Source organism: Bidens hawaiensis, unplaced genomic scaffold (genome assembly GCF_021521415.1).
Source record: "Bidens hawaiensis isolate Kalapana, Puna unplaced genomic scaffold, B.hawaiensis_p1.1 tig00419365_1, whole genome shotgun sequence".
In the NCBI taxonomy this organism is placed as follows: Eukaryota; Viridiplantae; Streptophyta; class Magnoliopsida; order Asterales; family Asteraceae; genus Bidens; species Bidens hawaiensis.
The window spans coordinates 90,981-110,668 of NW_027504836.1; the positions used below are offsets into that span (position 1 = coordinate 90,981).

General features: G+C 34.7%; 3 protein-coding genes across 3 annotated transcripts; 1 reads left to right on the forward strand and 2 right to left on the reverse strand.

Moving 5' to 3' along the window:
* Positions 1-756: 756 nt before the first annotated feature.
* On the forward strand, positions 757-4,022 carry LOC143608422 (cationic amino acid transporter 1-like). The gene is made up of 3 exons (XM_077083470.1): positions 757-1,314; positions 2,245-2,950; positions 3,193-4,022. The coding sequence occupies exons 1-3, from the start codon at positions 912-914 to the stop codon at positions 3,857-3,859; spliced, it is 1,776 nt and encodes a 591-aa protein (XP_076939585.1). The 5' UTR covers positions 757-911; the 3' UTR covers positions 3,860-4,022.
* Positions 4,023-4,596: 574 nt separating this feature from the next.
* Positions 4,597-6,757, reverse strand: LOC143608423 (small ribosomal subunit protein uS13c-like). Its single transcript, XM_077083471.1, has 3 exons — positions 6,577-6,757; positions 6,263-6,487; positions 4,597-4,930 (listed from the first exon to the last, which is right to left on the reverse strand). Exons 1-3 carry the CDS (start codon positions 6,688-6,690, stop codon positions 4,763-4,765), a joined length of 507 nt encoding a protein of 168 aa, XP_076939586.1. The 5' UTR covers positions 6,691-6,757; the 3' UTR covers positions 4,597-4,762.
* Positions 6,758-8,531: 1,774 nt separating this feature from the next.
* Positions 8,532-14,069, reverse strand: LOC143608382 (putative UDP-arabinose 4-epimerase 3). The gene is made up of 11 exons (XM_077083429.1): positions 13,881-14,069; positions 13,454-13,561; positions 13,145-13,266; positions 12,387-12,500; positions 11,670-11,777; positions 11,462-11,553; positions 10,447-10,588; positions 10,272-10,366; positions 9,599-9,728; positions 9,073-9,217; positions 8,532-8,919 (listed from the first exon to the last, which is right to left on the reverse strand). Exons 2-11 carry the CDS (start codon positions 13,512-13,514, stop codon positions 8,678-8,680), a joined length of 1,251 nt encoding a protein of 416 aa, XP_076939544.1. The 5' UTR covers positions 13,515-13,561; positions 13,881-14,069; the 3' UTR covers positions 8,532-8,677.
* Between the last annotated feature and the right edge of the window lie 5,619 nt (positions 14,070-19,688).

Sequence of the window (19,688 nt, forward strand, 5' to 3'; positions counted from 1 at the left end):
TCAGTTATTTCAAGTCTAAAGTTAAACCATGTTAACTGGATTCTAAGGTGGCATTTAAAAAATATCAACTAACACGTATCACAATTCAATAAGTCCAACATACTTTTTTCCCCACTTATCTTACTTCACATTTCATCTACTTCATAATGTATAAATTACTACATGCAAAATTTATGAATTATCACTATCATTTTTTATTTTCAATAATATCGATGTATGTTTAAAGTGCTTAATTAGTTATACGTAGTTCAACCATATCTTATAATATTCTTTATATTCAACTCGTGTAATATATGATTTTCCAACCTACATACATTGTCATGTTACTATGCATATTGCATATTGCACAACTTGTATAATACATGGGTTTCCAACCAAGTTTATAATAAAAGAACTTGGACCCAACTACTTGACATTCACAATCGTGTGAATGTAATTACCATATAGTAAATATTTTTTATTCAATTTTTTAGTATACCGTAACTAAAAACCAATTAAATCAATAATCATTTAATACATTAAACTCATCCAATAAAATCGGTAACAAACTCTTCCGAATATACTCTCTTTTATTTACATTTATAATTAACAACATTCTTGTAAATAATTGACAAAAACTTCTAAGAATGTGACGTTGATAAGCTGTCATGTGGCTGTAATCTGTACATGATTTTTTTGATTAATAATATATCACCATTTATTATGTGTGACAATTGACAAACAATATAAATATATTCATATGCATGTTAACATTAAACCAATCCAACAAAGTATCTTTTTCGTCCGTTTCTTTTCGTCCTTACCTTAAATCAGCCGAAGTAAACTACAACGTCAAACCAATAATATTAATACCTCTTCATTCATTCATTCATAGTGTGTGTGTGTGTATGAGTAACCGAAAATAATACACAATGAATCAAGAAAAAGACTCATCCATCCGAAGAAGAGGTTGTTCATACCAAAAGGGTGACTTCTTACCTGAAGAATCATTCAAATCATGGGAAAACTACACCGCGGCGTTATGGCAGACTCCGCACCGCTTGATCGACCGAATTCTTACGCGGTCGGGTGATCAGGCGGAGCTTGATGTCAAGGCGAGAAGCCAGACTGAGATGAAGAAGACTTTGACGTGGTGGGATCTTATGTGGTTTGGTATGGGTGCGGTTATTGGTGCGGGGATTTTTGTGCTTACGGGACTTGAAGCCCGAGACGATGCGGGTCCAGCGGTTGTGTTGTCGTATGTGGTTTCGGGTGCTTCGGCTCTTATGTCCGTGTTTTGTTATACGGAGTTTGCTGTTGAGATTCCAGTTGCGGGTATATCCTATAACTCTCCTACTTTGTTAAATGTTTGTTGTGATTTGAAAATTAAAATTTGATATTATGTTAAAGACTTAAAGCACTATCATGTTTCACAACTCAAATTCATCTTATATATTTTGTTCAAATTTATCTTGATAGATATTAGTTTTCCTACTTATATATATTGTAGTTTAATTGTTATTTAAAAGCTATATGGCGATTAGTCCAAGAGAACACTATGACTGCTATATAGTATCTAATGTTGGGAAGTATCGAACCGGTTCGAATCGGAATCAAACTTGTTCTAATTTTAAAGAATAAATTAGATAAAGATAGTTTGAATTTGATTAATAATTAATTATATAATTATGAGAATAATAAAATTTCAATCATTGATATAGTAACCATTAGACTTATTCAAGAAAATCATCAAATTTTATAGTAACTAAGTATTATTATTTGGCCGGCAACATTGAAAGACAAGAACATGTATCTGGCCGGCCAGATGATCTTTTATCATCATCTGGCCGGCTGAACGACCAGGTTCATTTCTTTAACAATAATTTTTACCAAAAATCTTTATATCTTGCATCTTCAAGTATGACCAGATTCAACTTAAGTCTTAAAATCCGGCTGAATACATTGACAATTGGGATGAAGTCACATTTTCTTTAGTCATAATTGGTTGTGTGGAGTGTGTTTGCATCTAGACTTTATAATCAACGGACCCATGTGGACGATCCATCACCACCCACATTATTAAGATTGGTCAACCATGGGCCACCTCACAATTAATATCATTTACTTCTCCAATTCAATTTAATTAATTTGTTATAATATCTTTCTTTAACTAGCTTACGTTATACTGTACTTTATAATAATATATCTTTCTTAATCTTAATTATTGACATAATTATGGGAATTTAAATACGTAATTTTCTTCAGGTGGGTCCTTTGCTTATTTGAGAGTTGAGTTAGGTGACTTTGTGGCATTCATAGCCGCGGGAAACATCCTCCTAGAGTACGTCATAGGAGGAGCCGCGGTGGCCCGATCATGGACCTCCTACTTTGCCACCCTATGCAACCACGAGCCCGATGACTTCCGCATCATTGCCCACGGGCTCAAAGAGGAATACAACCACTTAGACCCCATTGCAGTAGGCGTCATAGCCATCATTTGTGTCATTGCGGTCCTTAGCACCAAAGGCTCGTCACGACTCAATTACATCGCGTCTTTTGTTCACATTATTGTGATCTTATTTATCATCATATGCGGTCTCATCAAGGCGGACACAAAGAATTATAGGGACTTTGATCCTAATGGGGCCAGGGGCGTGTTCAAGGCCTCAGCAGTGCTGTTTTTTGCGTATGTTGGGTTTGATGCGGTTTCAACCATGGCTGAGGAGACTAAGAATCCGGCTAGAGACATCCCGATCGGGCTAGTGGGCTCGATGGTTATTACTACCACATTATATTGCGCTTTAGCGGTAACGCTTTGCTTGATGCAATATTATAAGGATATTGATATCAATGCTCCGTTCTCGAAGGCGTTTGAAGCGGTTGGGTGGGATTGGGCTAAGTACGTGGTGGCCGCCGGAGCTTTAAAGGGTATGACCTCCGTCCTACTAGTCGGAGCCGTTGGTCAAGCTAGGTAAGTTGTAACACACAATATATTTGATCTCGAAAGTCATTGCAGATCATCAAAATAGCCATTTTGACCGAGATAATTAACAAAATAGATTTGCTTTCTAAAATTATTGATCAACCAGAATACGACATGTGTCAGTTTGATACAACGTATTTCAATCTGATGTGACACATGACAAATTGGCTATTATGGTAATTTTCCTTCATTTTAACACACACTCTCTAATCCTACTTATATCGTTGTAGGTACCTGACGCATATTGCCCGAACCCACATGATGCCACCGTGGTTCGCTATCGTGGATGCCAAAACAGGGACACCAGTCAATGCGACCGTGGTCATGCTTATGGCTACAGCCGTTATTGCATTCTTCACCAAACTCGACATCCTCTCGAACCTCCTTTCCATATCCACACTCTTCATCTTCATGCTCGTGGCAGTCGCCCTCCTCGTCCGCCGCTATTATGTGTCAGGAGTCACCACTGACGCCAACCGCAACAAACTCATTGCTTGCTTAGTGACCATAATTGTTTCCTCGTGTTTCACTGCCGGGTACTGGGGTCTGTCTGAGCACGGTTGGATAGGGTACTGCATCACTGTCCCGACTTGGCTAGGAGCCACGGTTTGCCTCTGGGCTTTTGTGCCCCACGCAAGGGACCCAAAGTTGTGGGGGGTCCCGTTGGTTCCGTGGTTGCCATCAACATCGATTGCGATTAACATATTTCTTCTTGGGTCGATTGATAGAGACTCGTTTATAAGGTTTGCAGGGTGGACATGTTTTTTGTTGGGGTATTACTTCTTGTTTGGGCTTCATGCAGCATATGACACTGCTAAGGAGGATGAGAAGCAATGGAACAAGGTTGAACAAGGGAAGAATGGATTTGAGAACAAACTTGATAATAATGAGTCTTGATTTATTTTTATATTTCCACTTTAAAAAGGATGTTATGTTTTATAGTAGATGTTTCAGAATGTTGGTTTTTAGTTTAAAAGATGTCCTGTTAAAGGATATTGGATTGGGAAAAGTGGGTTCTTGTTAAAGTGAAAACAGATTGTACTTGGTAAAATGTGGTTTGGAAGAAAAAATATTATGTTTGGTTTTGTTCATATTATATAACAGTGTTTGAAGAATATGTACTATGTAGCATGCTTTATGTAAGATCTCTAACCCTCACTAGATCAATCTCAATGTATTTGAGCTTGATTGACGCTTAGATCAAAGCAATTGAGAGGGTGTGATCAGACGATTACATCGCTATTAGATGCTGGAAACAGTTTCGGTCATAGACATTTTTGTTAATTCGATTACTGAAAAAGACAGTTCTATTAATCGCAGCTTTAAACGTCAGTGGATTCAAGCTAATTTCAATAATAAATCTAATTATTTGTCACATTAAATAAAATATTAAAACTCACAGAAAAAAAATTAGACAACTACTAATTTTATTTATACAACAATAAAAACAAGACTTCTATGACCTTATAACATAACATAACATAACATAATTTATTAAGTATATAAAAGTTGGTAATAAAATAATTAAAACAAAATAACCTGTTTCTCAGTGGTTTGGTTTTTACGCTTATTTCGGTTAAGTTTCAGCTGTTTAATTTTTCTACACACTCCTAGTCGATATGAACAATGCAAAATACACTAAACACTATGTGATGTTTGAATGGATACCTAACATGCAAGTTGTGATACAATTTTAAAACTGAATCATTAAACACAAAATGTAGTCAAACTTTGACCAAGATCATGGATAATCTACATTAAACACGAGTATTTAAAAGTACACAAACCGATAGTTGTGGCCTAACGAGGAGCCTTCTTTTTGCCAGCAATCGCAACCTTCTTTCCCTTCAAAGTCCTGCAGTTGTTCTTGGTGCGCTGTCCTCTACAAGGCAGTCCCTGAATGTGACGTATGCCTCGGTAGCACTGAATTTCTTTCAGTCTTCTGATTGCAAGTGCATTAAATCGCCTCTGTAAAGTCAAAACCAAGCAAGTCAACTGTCAACCTCAACATAACTATTATTCTGCTTTATTCAAACCACATTGTCCTACATACCGACTACATACTGCAAAGTAAGAAGTTAAACGACCTTTTAGAGGCTAATAATTTACGTGACGATTAAAGAAGTTTTATACCATAATTACTTATTACAATATTTGAACATGCAAAGATAAAAATATGATATTGTGTTGCTTATATACAATTACCTTCTAAACAATTTGTTATACAGTTCACCAATAGCTTCCGAATTTAAAAACAGATTGACAAACACAAAAACATATGTACAGAAAGGAACCTATAAAACTTTTGTTAACAACATACCTAACATTTTGCCTAACTATGAGATTCGAATCAATTACATATACCTATTGCTTTAACCACTCTACATAAGACAGTTATTTGACCACAGATATTACACCCATCAAAAGTCTACTTTTTAGTTGAAATGAGTTACTTCCTAACTTCAAATAATTTCAGAACTGCATTTAACTAATCAAACAGTAATCGCCAGAAGTAGGGGTGCAAACGAGCCAAGTCGCTCGTGAGCTACTTTTTCGAGCTCGAGCCGAGCCTCAAAAAATAAAGTTCATTTAGGGAGCCTTACGGAGCCTTGTGTATTTTTAAGCTTTGGCTCGTTTAAAATTTTTCTCCAACATATAAAAATAATTAAAACGGATATAAATCAATCAATATATAATAAGCAAGCCAACTTGAGCTGAAAAAACAGCTGTGCAAAGGAGCTGAGCTGCTTGCGAGCTAATTGAGATTGGCACGTTAAAAAGCTCGATCGATCCGGGCTTAAACGAGCCCGAGCCTAAAATTAAGCTCTTCTAATAAACGAGCCTGAGCCTAAAATGAAGCTCTTATAATAAACGAGCCCGAGCTTCACTTATCTATCGAGCTCGAAACGAGTCTGTCACTTATATGATTTATATATTATATTTAATAATTATTAATTAATATATATAGTTATGGAAAAATAATTAAATAATATATATCATGTTATATATAAAGTTATAATTGAAAAAAGATATAAAGAAAGTAATTATTATAAATAGTAAATGAGCTGAGCCCAAGCTTGAGCTCTGTGTAAGTTAAATGGGCCAAAAGCTTGTGCTCGGCCTCGTCTCGTTTGCAGAGTCACAACCCAAGCTCGAGCTCAAGCCTAGTAGTGCTCGGCTCGTTTACACCCCTAAATTTGTATAACCACAATTAAACACTTATTTCATCCCCCTCCCCCCCCCCCCCCAATTTGAAAGCTAATTAAAAATAAAAAAAAATGAGAAAGTATGATTACATACAAGGTCTCCTTCAATCATGTACTTGGAGACTTCATCACGAAGCACAATAAGCTCGTCTTCCGTCAAGTCTTTGGTAATCTTGTTCTCCATCTTCAAATCATTGAGTATCTCAAGTGCTCTGGTACGACCTATGCCGTGAATGTACTGTAGCGAATACTGAACTCGCTTGTTGTTAGGTATCTCCACTCCCCCCACACGCGCACATCGTATGCTCAATCCACCAACCTACAATTCAATTTTATTTATTTTTTTAAAAGACAAATTCTCATAATAATAATAATAATAATAATAATAATAATATTGTTAGTTGTTACCTTGGGAGGATTGAAAGTGGCGAATGAGAGAGTAGATTTGGAATTGAAAGGTGATATGCCGGTGGAGATGAGCGAAAGTGAAGGTGTTACCGGTGTTGCTAGTGATTGAGCCATCGTCCGAGACTGAATGAAACTGTGGTCTGGTGTGGTGAACAGGTTTTGTTTATCATCTTATCCTCTGCTGTGTTGGAGATAAGTTTCGTTTTTTACCCATATCATTTCTATTTTAGTATATCTACTCCCTCCAAATTATTTCAGCTTTCGGTTAAGAAATAGACGGTTCAATGAAAGTTCGTCTGTGAGTTAGGAATTTAGTTTGTTCATGTCCGTTCATTAATATTGTAAACGGATGCTAATGAACACACAGACACTGATAATGGAAACACAAACATAACAAACTGAAACAACACTAACAGACAAATTGGGTTGGTTCTTATGGCATAAAGACCTTGACTTTAATGAAGATTGTACCAAGTCCAGGCCTCGAAGATCCCACTTCCAAAAATAAGACTTGACGAAATAGTATATGATAGATACTAGATTAGGAAGTATAGAAAAGATGAAATCAAAAGTGTAAACTATATTGAATAGAAGAAGATGATCTCAAGGATCTACAATTGGGTAACTAACCACCGAAGTGGTCCAGGGCAATACCATTCTCATGCTACAGCAATGAGCCTAACTACTATGTAATCTCTTCTTACCCCCCCCCCCCCCCCCCTTTAAATGACTATTGATTATTATTTATAGAAATAGAAATTACACTTACCCCCTCCCACAATTAAAATAGTCTATTAAGTAATAAACTAGAATAAGATCTCTATCAGTATATGTTACGAACCTCGTTCGTTAATCAAATTATTCAAAGAAAATAGACGGAAACTAGAATATAATTTATAGATTTTTGGAAGAGACTTTGATTTATCTAATCATAATATTTTCATTCATAATCCCTAATACATAAGAACTAGTGGCTTATATAGCCAAGATACATAATCGACCCACTACTTAATAAACTAACAACTAATTTAGTTAACTAAAATGCATATAATTTGATACACTAGAACCACGTTTTGTGACATGGGAGTTGTACGAGAGTGGTAGTGAGGCATGTTGCGGGATTGGTTTTGGTGCAAGCGGCGGTTTTGGGCCTGTGATCGGTGCGAATGGTCTTGGTAACGGTGTTCGATTTTGGGCCGGGGTTGGAGCGTTTGCAAGGGTCGATGGTGTGGGTTTTGGTGGAGATGTTGGGACTGTTGGTTGCGGTTGGGTAGCGGTTTGTGGTGGTGTGGTGGGAACGGGTGACACGGCTGGTGGTGTTGCGGCGGAAGCGGGTGACAGGATATGTGGTGCAGTGGCGGAAGCTTGTTTTGGTGGTAGTGAGGCAAGTGGTAGTGTTGCGGCGGAAGCGGTGTGGTTGTAATAAACTAGAATAAGATCTCTATCAGTATACTACTACACTATTATTATACAACTGCTACACGTAGGGATTCGGTTGATATTTGGAATTGGCAGACTTGTATTATTCTGGTTATCCGATGATACCAAAAGACGAGAATGAATGCAAAAAAATACAATGTTGGTCAATTTGAAGGTGCATTATGAAACTACAAAGGTCGTGGATTTTTTAATTTTTAAGTATCATGTTATAACTAATTGTACGGAACTAACAGAGTCATTTGTGCAAACAAGGCATAATACAATGGAGTTAGTAGTGTTAAGATATAAAATACAGGCTTGCAATCCCTTAGCCAAATATTACACATTCAATAACTGGTCTAACTGGCAGATATTTGAGGTATTTTGCTTATACAATAGTTATTAGAATTTACAACTATATACACTTCAACTTGCCAAACATCACTTGATTTTCATAAATATGAATTCTAGTGCATGTACTTTAGGTAATAAAGCATAATGGTATGGCATCCTCTCCATTATGTAAAATAAATAAATAAATAAATAAATAGCCTAAAATTCATGGAAATTTTTATTGTAGAGAGTCACTTGCATATAACACATGTAACAAACCTTAATAATAATATCAATTAATATTGATGTTTAAAAAATACATACACCTATCTCCCAAACCATGTCAATCTTAGATGGAGGCCGTTGACGAGGAACCGTAACCGTTCCGATGCGACTTCTGCCATCTCCACGCAACCTCCAAACTCTTTTCAAGATTCGTGTGTTGCGCTGACCAATTAAGCTCATGTACTATCTTAAACGGGTCACTAAACACCTCAACATAGTCACCGGGCCTTCGTGGCAGGTATTCTACTTTGATCGATGCACCCGTTGCCTTTTTACATGCTTCAACAAATTCTTTAACCGATCTACCTATCGAGTCCAAAAATTGTGTCAGGCATATCAACGCAACACGAACATGACATGACTTTGACAAGATACGACGAGAATATTTGTTTCGTGTTTAAAATTCACATCCTTTATTGAGATTATAAAAAATATTGAATTAACGGATATATTTAGTACCTTTTCCTGTACCAACATTGTAGATTCCAACATGCCCGGGTTTTGCTTTGTTAAGTGCTTTAACATGAGCATCAACTAGATCGGTGACATCAATGTAGTCACGAACGCAAGTTCCGTCAGGGGTTTTATAGTCTGTTCCCCGCACCTGCATCACATTATATGTAGAGTGAATTTCTGACATGGCATATACCTAACATAAAACTCATGGGTTTAGGTTTAGTGAGTCTAAACGGTTTAGTCTAGAGTGTTTAGGTTGACCTTGTGAGTTCACAGGTTGACCCGTTTAACTTGTTTATTTTTTTAATTAACAAGTTTATAACGTCACAAAATTTTATGCTAGAATTTAAAAGATAAAAGAGAAATAAACATAAAGTTTTAAAATATACGTTTGTAATTTTTGTTGTAAATTTGCAACTTTAGAGCGTTAATATGCAAAAAAGAAAAAAGGAAAAAAAAACATGTTAAAGTGTAAACTAAAAAATAAAAGAAAACTTCTGTTGTAAATTAACTTATCAAAATAATCTACCTTGAGCCCGTTGGTGATTCCACGAGCTGCATCGAAGCATGCACCCGATATTCTTCCATGTTCACGAAGTTCTGGCCTCGGTGCTTCTCCTAACCGCCCCTCGGGATCCGAACCAATCACGTTGAAGTACCTAGAAATTAAATAAACAGAAAAAAAGCAAAATAATCAACTCAATTTCAATATATAAAAAATCAATCAGATAGTTTTTAAACTGAGTTATATACAGTTTAAGTTCCTGTGTTTGATCCAAATAACCATTAGTCCAAAACTTTAAATTTGACTTGATTAGTCCAATAGTTTGATTTCCTAATCAACTAAAATCCAGTCCACTAACTTCATCCAAATTCTATGTTATCTTTTTATTAAAAGATCAAAAGTTAACAAAAAACTTCATGAAATACACAAATAGTCAAGGGTCTTTCAATATAAAGTTAACAGAAAATTTGGATGGGGATGGTGGGCTTAACTTTAACTGATAGAAAACCAAAATACTGGACTCAAAAAGTCATATTTAAAGTTTTGAACTAAACTGGTTATTATGATCAAACGACAGGGACTAACACCGTATTTAACCCAAATTAATATACACATCAGCTGACTTTTAAACTGTTTTGACACTTTGACCCTAAACTGACCCCTTGGATATATGTATCAAGATATGTAAACTACAAACCTTAGAATCATGACTGCCATGTCGGAATTTTTATGAAAATCCAAAATAATATCTTCTGCCATCTTCTTGGCTTTTCCATAAGGATTGATGGGAATCTGAAATAGTAAAGAATAAATAGAGTGTTGAATTAAATTTGATGAAAAATAAATTTAAAATTTGCATATGCTCGTGTTACCTGAGGAGTTTCTTCGGTAATGGGCATCTTCTCAGGCTCTCCGTATGTTGCACACGTACTAGAGTATATAAGTGTGTTTACATTGTGTGCTGCCATTGCTTCCATTATCCCGAGTGTATTTGATGTGATATTGTGATAATACCTATAAAATTATAAAATTAAGTCAATTACTCGATTGGCAACTAAATTTTCTCCGTTACCTATGACTCAGAGGTGTAAATGAGCTAAGCTCAAGCTCAAACTTGGCTCGTGCAAGTTCAATACCTCAATGCTCGAGCTTGGCTTGTGAGAAAACTTTGAAACTCAAGCTAAACTCATTTATTTTAATATTTAATTATTTATTTTATATTCATATATATGTATAATAATGTTTATCATAATTATATATAGAGAGGTTTCTACGCAGAAATCTTTTCTTTTGCAAGAACATGTGGAAGTAAACGTTAATAAAAAAACTATGAACAAATTACTTAGATGACATTTTATGTACACAACATACACGTTTGTATTTAAGAAGTATAAGATTTATACAAAATGAACCATTAAAAATAAACTAAATAATTTAGATTTGTTCATTTTGTTCTCAAAGTCATAATAATTTAGTGTTCTGAAATGAACCTCACCCTAGATATGTATTAAATTTAAGAAGTAATATATCGTTATTTTATTAAACAAGAGATATAATATTTGCATAAATAATAGGCTTGAGCTCGTTTATGCTCTGCATGATTGAGCTTTTAGCGAGCGAATATTGAGTAACTAACAAGCAGCTCGGTCCATTTACCACCCTACTCCAAATGCAACTAATATTAAAGAGTGAAGTTTTTAATATCCTGCAGAAGGGGTACTTTTGGTGGCTTTAACTCGTCTCCATTTAATCCATTTTTCAAAATTTTAACCGGTAGAGGTAAAACAATTATTACGCTATCCCTTAAATCGACCCGGTTATCATTAACTAGTTGGTACTGTGACCTCCAATACATATAAACGAATCAAAGATGATCTATAAACTTACTTTAGGGGGTCAAGGGTGCTCTCTCCAACATATGCAACTGCAGCAAAATGCATCACAGCATCAAATGCATTTTCAGAAAAGATTTTGTGCATCTGAAGTGTTTGATCAAGGAAAAGAGCATAGACATATCAAATTGCTTATACTATAATATAATAACATTACTACTACTAGCATCTATTTGGTTGTCGATTTATGTTTCATAGGATACAGCTTTAGGATCACCCAAATCAGCATAAATAAACTGAAGTCTCCCATGTTCCGGGAACAGGTCTTGAAGAACTTTGACCGCACCTAGGTTTCCACGCGAGAGATTATCCTATCACAAAAGAATGCACACTCATGCCAAAACTTAGATAGACAAATTCTGTTTCTCGTCATATTATTTTTCATAAGGGTCAAATAATCAGCTTTCAACAGGGATGTGCATGAAACTGGAAAAACTGACTCGTAAATGAAAAAACCAAACCAAAATTACTGAACCTAAACAAAACCGACAGTTTGGTTTTGTGGTTTTATGACTTTCTGCTCGGTTTTGGATTTGCATGAAATTAAAACCTAAAAACAGAATTGAAATTATGGATTTTCATTATTTATTTTGGATTTTTTAATTTATAAAAAAATTTAATAAATAGTGTAATGCAAAAAATTTAGCCCAAATGTATACGGTACTCAGTTAACTATTAGTTAAAAAAACATGTAGGCCCATATTTATTATTTTAGGCCAACTATTTTCGGCCCAAAAATTTCAAGCCCAAATAGTAAAACGAAAAAACCAAAAAGTTTTCGAAAACTCAAAAACCGATTTTCGGTTTTTTGGTTCGCTTTGAGCACAAAACAGGCCCATGCACACCCTTATTTTTGAACAATTAGTTTCATTCGTTTTCAGCTTATAACAAATAATGAATAGAAATCCACAAGAAAATACCACTATAGTCACACGATGAGAGTCTTTTAAAAGGCGTAGTGCTGCGTGAGAACCGATATAACCAGCACCTCCTGTTACTAGGACGTGTGTAACACCTTCTTCATGACGAGAGAACTTTAAAATTTAAAAAGAAAAAAACAAACAAACGTCAGATAGTACAAACATTATATATTTACTTTTATAAGAAATATAACTTTTGCGTGAATAATGAGTTAAGGAAACTTGAGTTGTTATTCATATCATCCTCCGGCATACACCCTCTAACCCAATTTTAAAAGTAAAATGAAGTAATCATGTGGACCCAAAATGATATTATCAATATATTTATAATGATGACAATGTGTGAATAAACAATATCAACTTGGAATCTTCCCAAAAAGGAATTGTTCCACATGCCATGGGACACCTAAATAAGAGTTGCGGTTGTTATACTACAGAGGAAGTAAGATTCTTAACCCGATTTATCAACAACATACATTAAAACAAGACAAAATCGACATAATTACTATTCACAATGTCATGTTTTGTTGGTCTATGGGAATTTGAAAAGGCCATTGAAGAATGTTGTTTAGTCTTTCGTGTGTACTAATAGACGCTCAATTAAAATAAACCGGTAGATTAAGAATAATACAAATCATGACTCGAAATGCAATACTTTGATATCTTTATTCATATAACCTAAGTAATTTAGATCAAAATATCAAAGCCTGCAACATTAATTATTAACTAAACAAATAAAAAAAGATAAATTTACAAACCGGGCTCGGGCTACTGAAACTTGGAGATTGTTTGAGGATAAGAATGCATAAAGCCGTAAGACCCGCAGCCAAAAGAATCTTTCCAACCGCACCGTTCTTTTTCGGGTCTGCAAAATCCATGCCTACACACAATAACAAAATAACTTCAAACCCTCAAAACACTGATTTTAAAGATTACAATAAGTGCTTTAACTTGATGAGATCAACTTGTTTTAAACATATAACAGCACAAGTCAATGATCTTGATCAATATCATTACATTTCTGACAAAACCCAAGAATCAAAATCTTGAATTGATTAATTAATTACCTCCGAGAGGATGCGATCGGTTCGGTCTCGGTTGAGCTCTCGATCTGCTAAAGTTTAGCATTTGTTGATGAATTCTTCAAAGGAAAATAATCACAGATGAATCTGCAGCTGCATATTCAAACCAGACTTTTTATTAATCATAAAACATAAAAAAGAAACATAAAGGTACATGCTTTTATTATACAAATTAAAACTGGACCCTCTAGCTATAAATGATTAATTCACCAAACAACTCAAAATTCAAAATTTATCAAATAAAACTATTCAAACACAATTTAATTCAAAAACCCAGATGGAATCTTGCTGATCAAAGCTCAATTGATGCCAAAAATTAAAAATTTATACGATTTGAAGCGACCCTAATTGGGTTAAATAGCCTAAAACAGAGTAAAACAAATAATATAATGTAATTGGGTAAGAATGATACTTGTATGTGTGAAATGATCAGAGCAGACAAGATCTGTGAAGACTATAATTGGGGTGATTTATAGTACAATTAGGGTTTTGATTGATTGATTGAACAAGGCGAAAAGGGTAAAGGAATTATTAATATTATTGAAATGAAAGGAAATGAACAAGTCTTGAATATTATAAAATGTTTAGGTCATGTAGCATGTTGTTTACTAGTAAAATGATTACTGTTCCCTTAAAGTAAGGAAAAGTCCAAGGCTTTTGTACCATACACACCTATGACGTGTCAGAAAATGGTTGTATGGTGTCTCGTATGACAGACGAACGTGTTATATTTTGATTGTATGATTTTTTTGTTTGACAAAGAAATAACTGATTCGATCACTGATAACATTTTATGGTTTGTATGACAAGTTTTAGTTATACCAATATATCATACGGTGCGTGTGATGTTACATGCTTTTCTGTGCAGACTTTATTTGACAGTATACGGCTTGTACAAAATTATACAACATATATTATGTGACGGATGTAGCTGTGTATACTTTTGAGAACGGCGTTTGTATGACCAAGACAACATTTTTACGCATACTCTCTTTACTAATAAACTATATTTGATCTTATTGATTTGAGGACTACACATCAATATACGTTGGTATACAAAGTTGATGCACATGTATACAAGAGGGTATACAAGAAGCATACACTTGTATATGGCTATACAATGTATAACATATGTGACAAAAATATATGGATTTAGTAAAAACTATGCCCCTTTTGATACATATAGGAGGACCCCATTAAAATTGATTATAGAAGATATGAGGGCAGGGGCGGACCCACATAGGTTTGATCGGGGTCCCGAGACATCAATATTTTTAAAATTACTTAGAGGCGGTATATGAAATTTTGTAAGGACCTAATAAAAATTAATATTTGGAACTCATACAATTAAAAGTGAACTGGTCTAGTGGAAAGTCCTCTGTTTTTCCTTTAAGATGTGGCAGTTTGAAGCCTCACCATACTCTTTTTTTTTGTTGTTTTTTTTTATTTTTAAATATCCTAGTCTTAGTTATTTAGTTATAGTATTTGTGTTTTTCGTTAGTTTTTCTCATATAACCATCATCACCATGCAACATATAACGTCAACATGGGTTTTGCATATTCTTTTATTATTTATATTGTGTATGTATATGTATATTATAATTAATCATTATTTGTGTTAGAGTTAGTTTTTCACGTTTTGGTCATTTACGTAAGACTATATATATAGCTTACGTTTATGTTTTTCGGGTATGAATAAAAATGAATTAAGTGTATGTTTTATCTAGTTTCTAATATAGATTCTTTCTACTTACTCGTTTCCAATGACACCATATTTCCGTGTTTTATTATGTTATTCTACTCGACCCGACCCGAATAACAACTTAACGAAAATTTTGTAAACCGAAAAAATTGGAACCGCATTGACAAAAATCATGGGCCCGCCACTGTATGAGGGGACGGATCTATAATTTAATTTGGTGTTCACACGTTTATTATATTTTAGTGAATAAATATACAGATATATTAATAGAAAAGAGAAAAGTAATATAAGGATAAAATAGTTAAAACAAAAAGATAGTTGCGAATTTTATTTTATTTTATTTGAATCACCTCTTTTGTTATCAGCTTTACGTATTAAAGTTTCTAAATTTAGTTTTATAACGCGTGAAGGTGAATTGCGGTCCAACGCTTCACACCTCAAGTCACAAAAATATTGTTCCAAAACGTGTTATTTCGGACACGCAAACCGGTCCACGTCAGACCGTTCCAGGTCCATCACGTGAGAGGTAAATCAGCCTCACTCAGCAGCAAGGTGATTGGCGCTTAGGATCGGTTTCGAACCCACGACCTCTATGTTATTGTTCCAAATCTTACGTCCCCTTAACCAACTGAGCTACACGGCGGGGACCAAGTCACAAGAATATGAGATGAGCATGACGGGATTTGATATTTTTTTTTATGTTCTACAAGTTAAAAAAACTAATAGTTCTTTTTATTACTTAAAGAAAAATATGTAACTATTTATAAACAAATATAATGAGCTATAGAGCTCAAACAATGATACAGTCTCAAGTTAGATAAGACACTCATGTAAATCATAGTAACCACTTATAGAGAATTAGGGATCTGATTGAACTTGCTATGTTAACATGCATTTGTGTTAGATATCAAGTTAAAGAAAATGTTTAGATAGTTAAAAGGTACTTACAAGTTACAATCATGGTTTTTTGAATTCTAAAAACTCATTCTAATATGTTGTATTAGATAGATAAAAAGGAGTGCATTTAGAGGTTGTGGATATCGCAAGTTTATGTGTTTAAAAAGAAAAATACATTTAATTACCACTTGAACCCTTTACTCAATGCGTAACGTTACAGCTTACAAATAATTATTCTCACATGTAGCTATGCGGGGCCTAGTCAGCAAGCCATGTCATTTTTTCACTTATCTTTTTTTTCCACAAACTCTTTTTTACCCCTAAGTACTACTTATGTGTATGCAAGGACACGTGATTTTTAATAAGAACCCTATCTCTAGGGTGGTGGGGGAATTTACTCATTTTGAATTCAACTTAAGGCATATATTAACTTTTTAATGAATTTGCATTGAAATTAGTGTAAGGCATAACATTATGTATTTATTTATTTTATTACAAATTGGCATAATAACCACATGCATGTACGTGTTTCTGTATGAGTGGAACAATAATTTCTAACAGGGAATGTTGAATACCAATAATGTTTGGTGTCGTTGACTTTTAAAAGTCCTTCAATTTTGATAAGTACAGTTGACTTTTAAAATCAACTTATTGGCCATGCACTTGTTCAGTAAGGCTGAGGGGTGTGGGGCTTCGGCGGGGGCGCGAGAGCCCCTCCGCTCGCGCCCCCAGGCGCGAGCACCACACCACCGGGGCGCGAGAGGGGCGCGAGAGGGGCGCGAGCACGGAATTCAAAGCAGGCGCAAGGTGGGTCGCGGGAGAAAGGTGGCGTAAAGGAGCATTGGGAGACGTGACATAGCCGTTGGGAGTACACAAATGAGCCGTTGGGCTCTTTAATTTAATAAAAAAAAAATTATTCTTCCTATATATAAACCCAATATCACCTAAAACAATTACCACACCCAAAATCACATAAAACAATTACCACAACTTCAAAAAAAAACCCAAAATCAACCCATCTTATTTTTTTATTTTTAGATATTAATGTGTTTTTTTTTTAATGTGTGTTTTTTTTAATAATTTATGAGTTTTTTTAATAATACGTTTTTTGAATATATTTATAAAAAAATAAAAAAAAAATCCGTTGGAGCCCCTGCTGGAGCCCCTCCACACCAGGGCCAGGGGCTCCAGCGGGGGCTCAATCACCCATCTTATCCAGTTTCTCTCTCTGCCACACGTCACAATATTATTGGCTGGAGCCCCCACTCGCGCCCCCGTTAGAGCCCCCCACACCCCTCAGCCTAACGGATATCAAAATTAAAATACGATATAGTTGGCATTTTTAACAAGTTAATGCCAGTAAAAGCAAATTAATTTTTGTTTACGGTTATTTTATTAATTATTTGGGGATGAACTCTTAAGTGTATGTAAAGAATACATGAATATATGTATTATAATGATGATTGTAATTATGGTTAGTATAAGACAATGAGTTATATACTTAACTCATATTACATAAGATACCTCTTATATTTGTCTAAATTACATTGTGTTTAATATTTCCCCGCAAGCTAATAAGACTGGAGGATGTTCTGTAGCTTGGAGCGTAAAACAATGAATATGTGTGTTGGTAAAGGTTTTTTTGAAAAAAAATGTCACTATCTATATGAATTAATCATACTTGTAATTTTTCTTTTGCAACTTGTTCTAGGATAAAGTAATAGTCAACTTCAATGTGGTTAGTAGTGTAACAACTAAAAGTAGGTATTTTGACCAATACTCAAGATGCTTATCGGGTCGAATAAGTCCATGTGTGAGAGTTGCAAAACAAATCCAACAGAACTAAAAAATTAGATTTATGGGGCGTTTTATGCTGTTTACACTTCGAACAAGAAATACATCTTTCAATGATTGAAGAGGTTATGATTGGTTAAATATTAAACATGTTCGCTTTTTACCAGTCAATTGAAGCTTTTATAATTATCATGACCCAACCTTCAATGCCATATACTAGAATATGTTTCCGAGGCCTTAGATAAAAGACATGACGTTGTCCTTAGTGAAGAGTCATTGTTCATGTCTAGTATGTAAGAGTCATTGTGCCTCGGAGTTCTCATCAGAACCGATTGCTCAGGTATGGAAAAACCTGGCTTCAATATAAGATATTCCGAATTCGTCTTTAGTGAAATGGGTTGTAAACATTTTGTCAAAAATTTTAGAGACACTTGGCATATTATGCTTTAACTCATCAATAAGACTAACATCCTCAAAACATAAGAGTTGATGACCTGTAAGCGTGACACGTGAACAACTCAATTAATCCAACAAAAGAGACGGTGCAAAATGAAAGTGGAGCACAAAAACTTATTTTCTATTTTCACATTGAGTGTATAGTGTGAAGTTATTCTACAAAGGGTAATAAAAAATGAGAAGTGTGAGAAGTCATAAATAATTGACATGTGTCAAGTGGGGACCAAAGAAAAAAGAGTATAAAGGTAATTGTACACATTTTCTCTCTTCACATGCAAGACACATGTTAATACCCTCATCATTTTAGAACGTTTATAACTTTTTCGTATGATATTTTTTTTAAAAAAAATTCATCATAAACGTTTTTTATCTTTAATATGAGTATGATTTTGTTATAAAAAATTTAAAACAAAAATCACGTCATTGTGTCTTTTCGCACACCATTGTGTCTTTTTCGCTTATCATTGTGTCTTTTCGCGCATCATTGTGTCTTTTTGCTTATAATTGTGTCTTTTTTCATCATTCTGTCTTTTCGCACACCATTGTGTCTTTTCGCTTATCATTGTGTCTTTTTTCGTCATTTTGTCTTTTGACACAACATTGTGTCTTTTCGCTTATAATTGTGACTTTTTTCGCACACCATTGTGTCTTTTCGCACACCATTGTGTTTTTCGCTTATCATTGTGTCTTTTTCCGTCATTGTGTCATTTCTCACACCATTGTGTCTTTTCGCTTATCATTGTGTCTTTTTTCGTCATCGTGTCTTTTCGCACACCATTGTGTCTTTTCGCTTATAATTGTGTCTTTTCACACACCATTGTGTCTTTTCGCACACCATTGTGTCTTTTCACTTATCATTGTGTCTTTTTTCGTCATTGTGTCTATTTTCGTCATTGTGTCTTTTCGCACACCATTGTGTCTTTTCACTTATCACTGTGTCATTTTTCATCATTGTGTCTTTTCGCACACCATTGTTTCTTTTCGCACACCATTGTGTCTTTTCACTTATCACTGTGTCATTTTTCATCATTGTGTCTTTTCGCACACCATTGTGTCTTTTCGCTTATCATTGTGTCCTTTTTCATCATTGTCTTTTCGCACACCATTGTGTCTTTTCGCTTATCATTGTGTCCTTTTTCATCATTGTCTTTTCGCACACCATTGTGTCTTTTCACTTATCACTGTGTCCTTTTTCATCATTGTGTCTTTTCGCACACCATTGTGTCTTTTCGCTTATCATTGTGTCCTTTTTCATCATTGTCTTTTTGCGCATCATTGTGTCTTTTCGCACACCATTGTGTCTTTTCGCTTATCATTGTGTCTTTTTTCGTCATTGTGTCTTTTCACACACAATTGTGTCTTTTCGCTTAT

What these genes read in the sequence shown, in the direction of transcription:
- LOC143608422 (XM_077083470.1), top strand. Translation starts at nt 912, where the DNA reads ATGAATCAAGAAAAAGACTCATCCATCCGAAGAAGAGGTTGTTCATAC. An exon ending in TGTTGAGATTCCAGTTGCGG is followed by an intron (nt 1,315 to 2,244) that starts GTATATCCTATA and finishes AATTTTCTTCAG; the next exon opens with GTGGGTCCTTTGCTTATTTG. An exon ending in GGAGCCGTTGGTCAAGCTAG is followed by an intron (nt 2,951 to 3,192) that starts GTAAGTTGTAAC and finishes ATATCGTTGTAG; the next exon opens with GTACCTGACGCATATTGCCC.
- LOC143608423 (XM_077083471.1), bottom strand. Translation starts at nt 6,690, where the DNA reads ATGGCTCAATCACTAGCAACACCGGTAACACCTTCACTTTCGCTCATC. An exon ending in CCACTTTCAATCCTCCCAAG is followed by an intron (nt 6,488 to 6,576) that starts GTAACAACTAAC and finishes ATTGAATTGTAG; the next exon opens with GTTGGTGGATTGAGCATACG. An exon ending in ACATGATTGAAGGAGACCTT is followed by an intron (nt 4,931 to 6,262) that starts GTATGTAATCAT and finishes TTGACTTTACAG; the next exon opens with AGGCGATTTAATGCACTTGC.
- LOC143608382 (XM_077083429.1), bottom strand. Translation starts at nt 13,514, where the DNA reads ATGCTAAACTTTAGCAGATCGAGAGCTCAACCGAGACCGAACCGATCG. An exon ending in GTTTCAGTAGCCCGAGCCCG is followed by an intron (nt 12,501 to 13,144) that starts GTTTGTAAATTT and finishes TAAATTTTAAAG; the next exon opens with TTCTCTCGTCATGAAGAAGG. An exon ending in GAATCACCAACGGGCTCAAG is followed by an intron (nt 9,218 to 9,598) that starts GTAGATTATTTT and finishes AATGTGATGCAG; the next exon opens with GTGCGGGGAACAGACTATAA.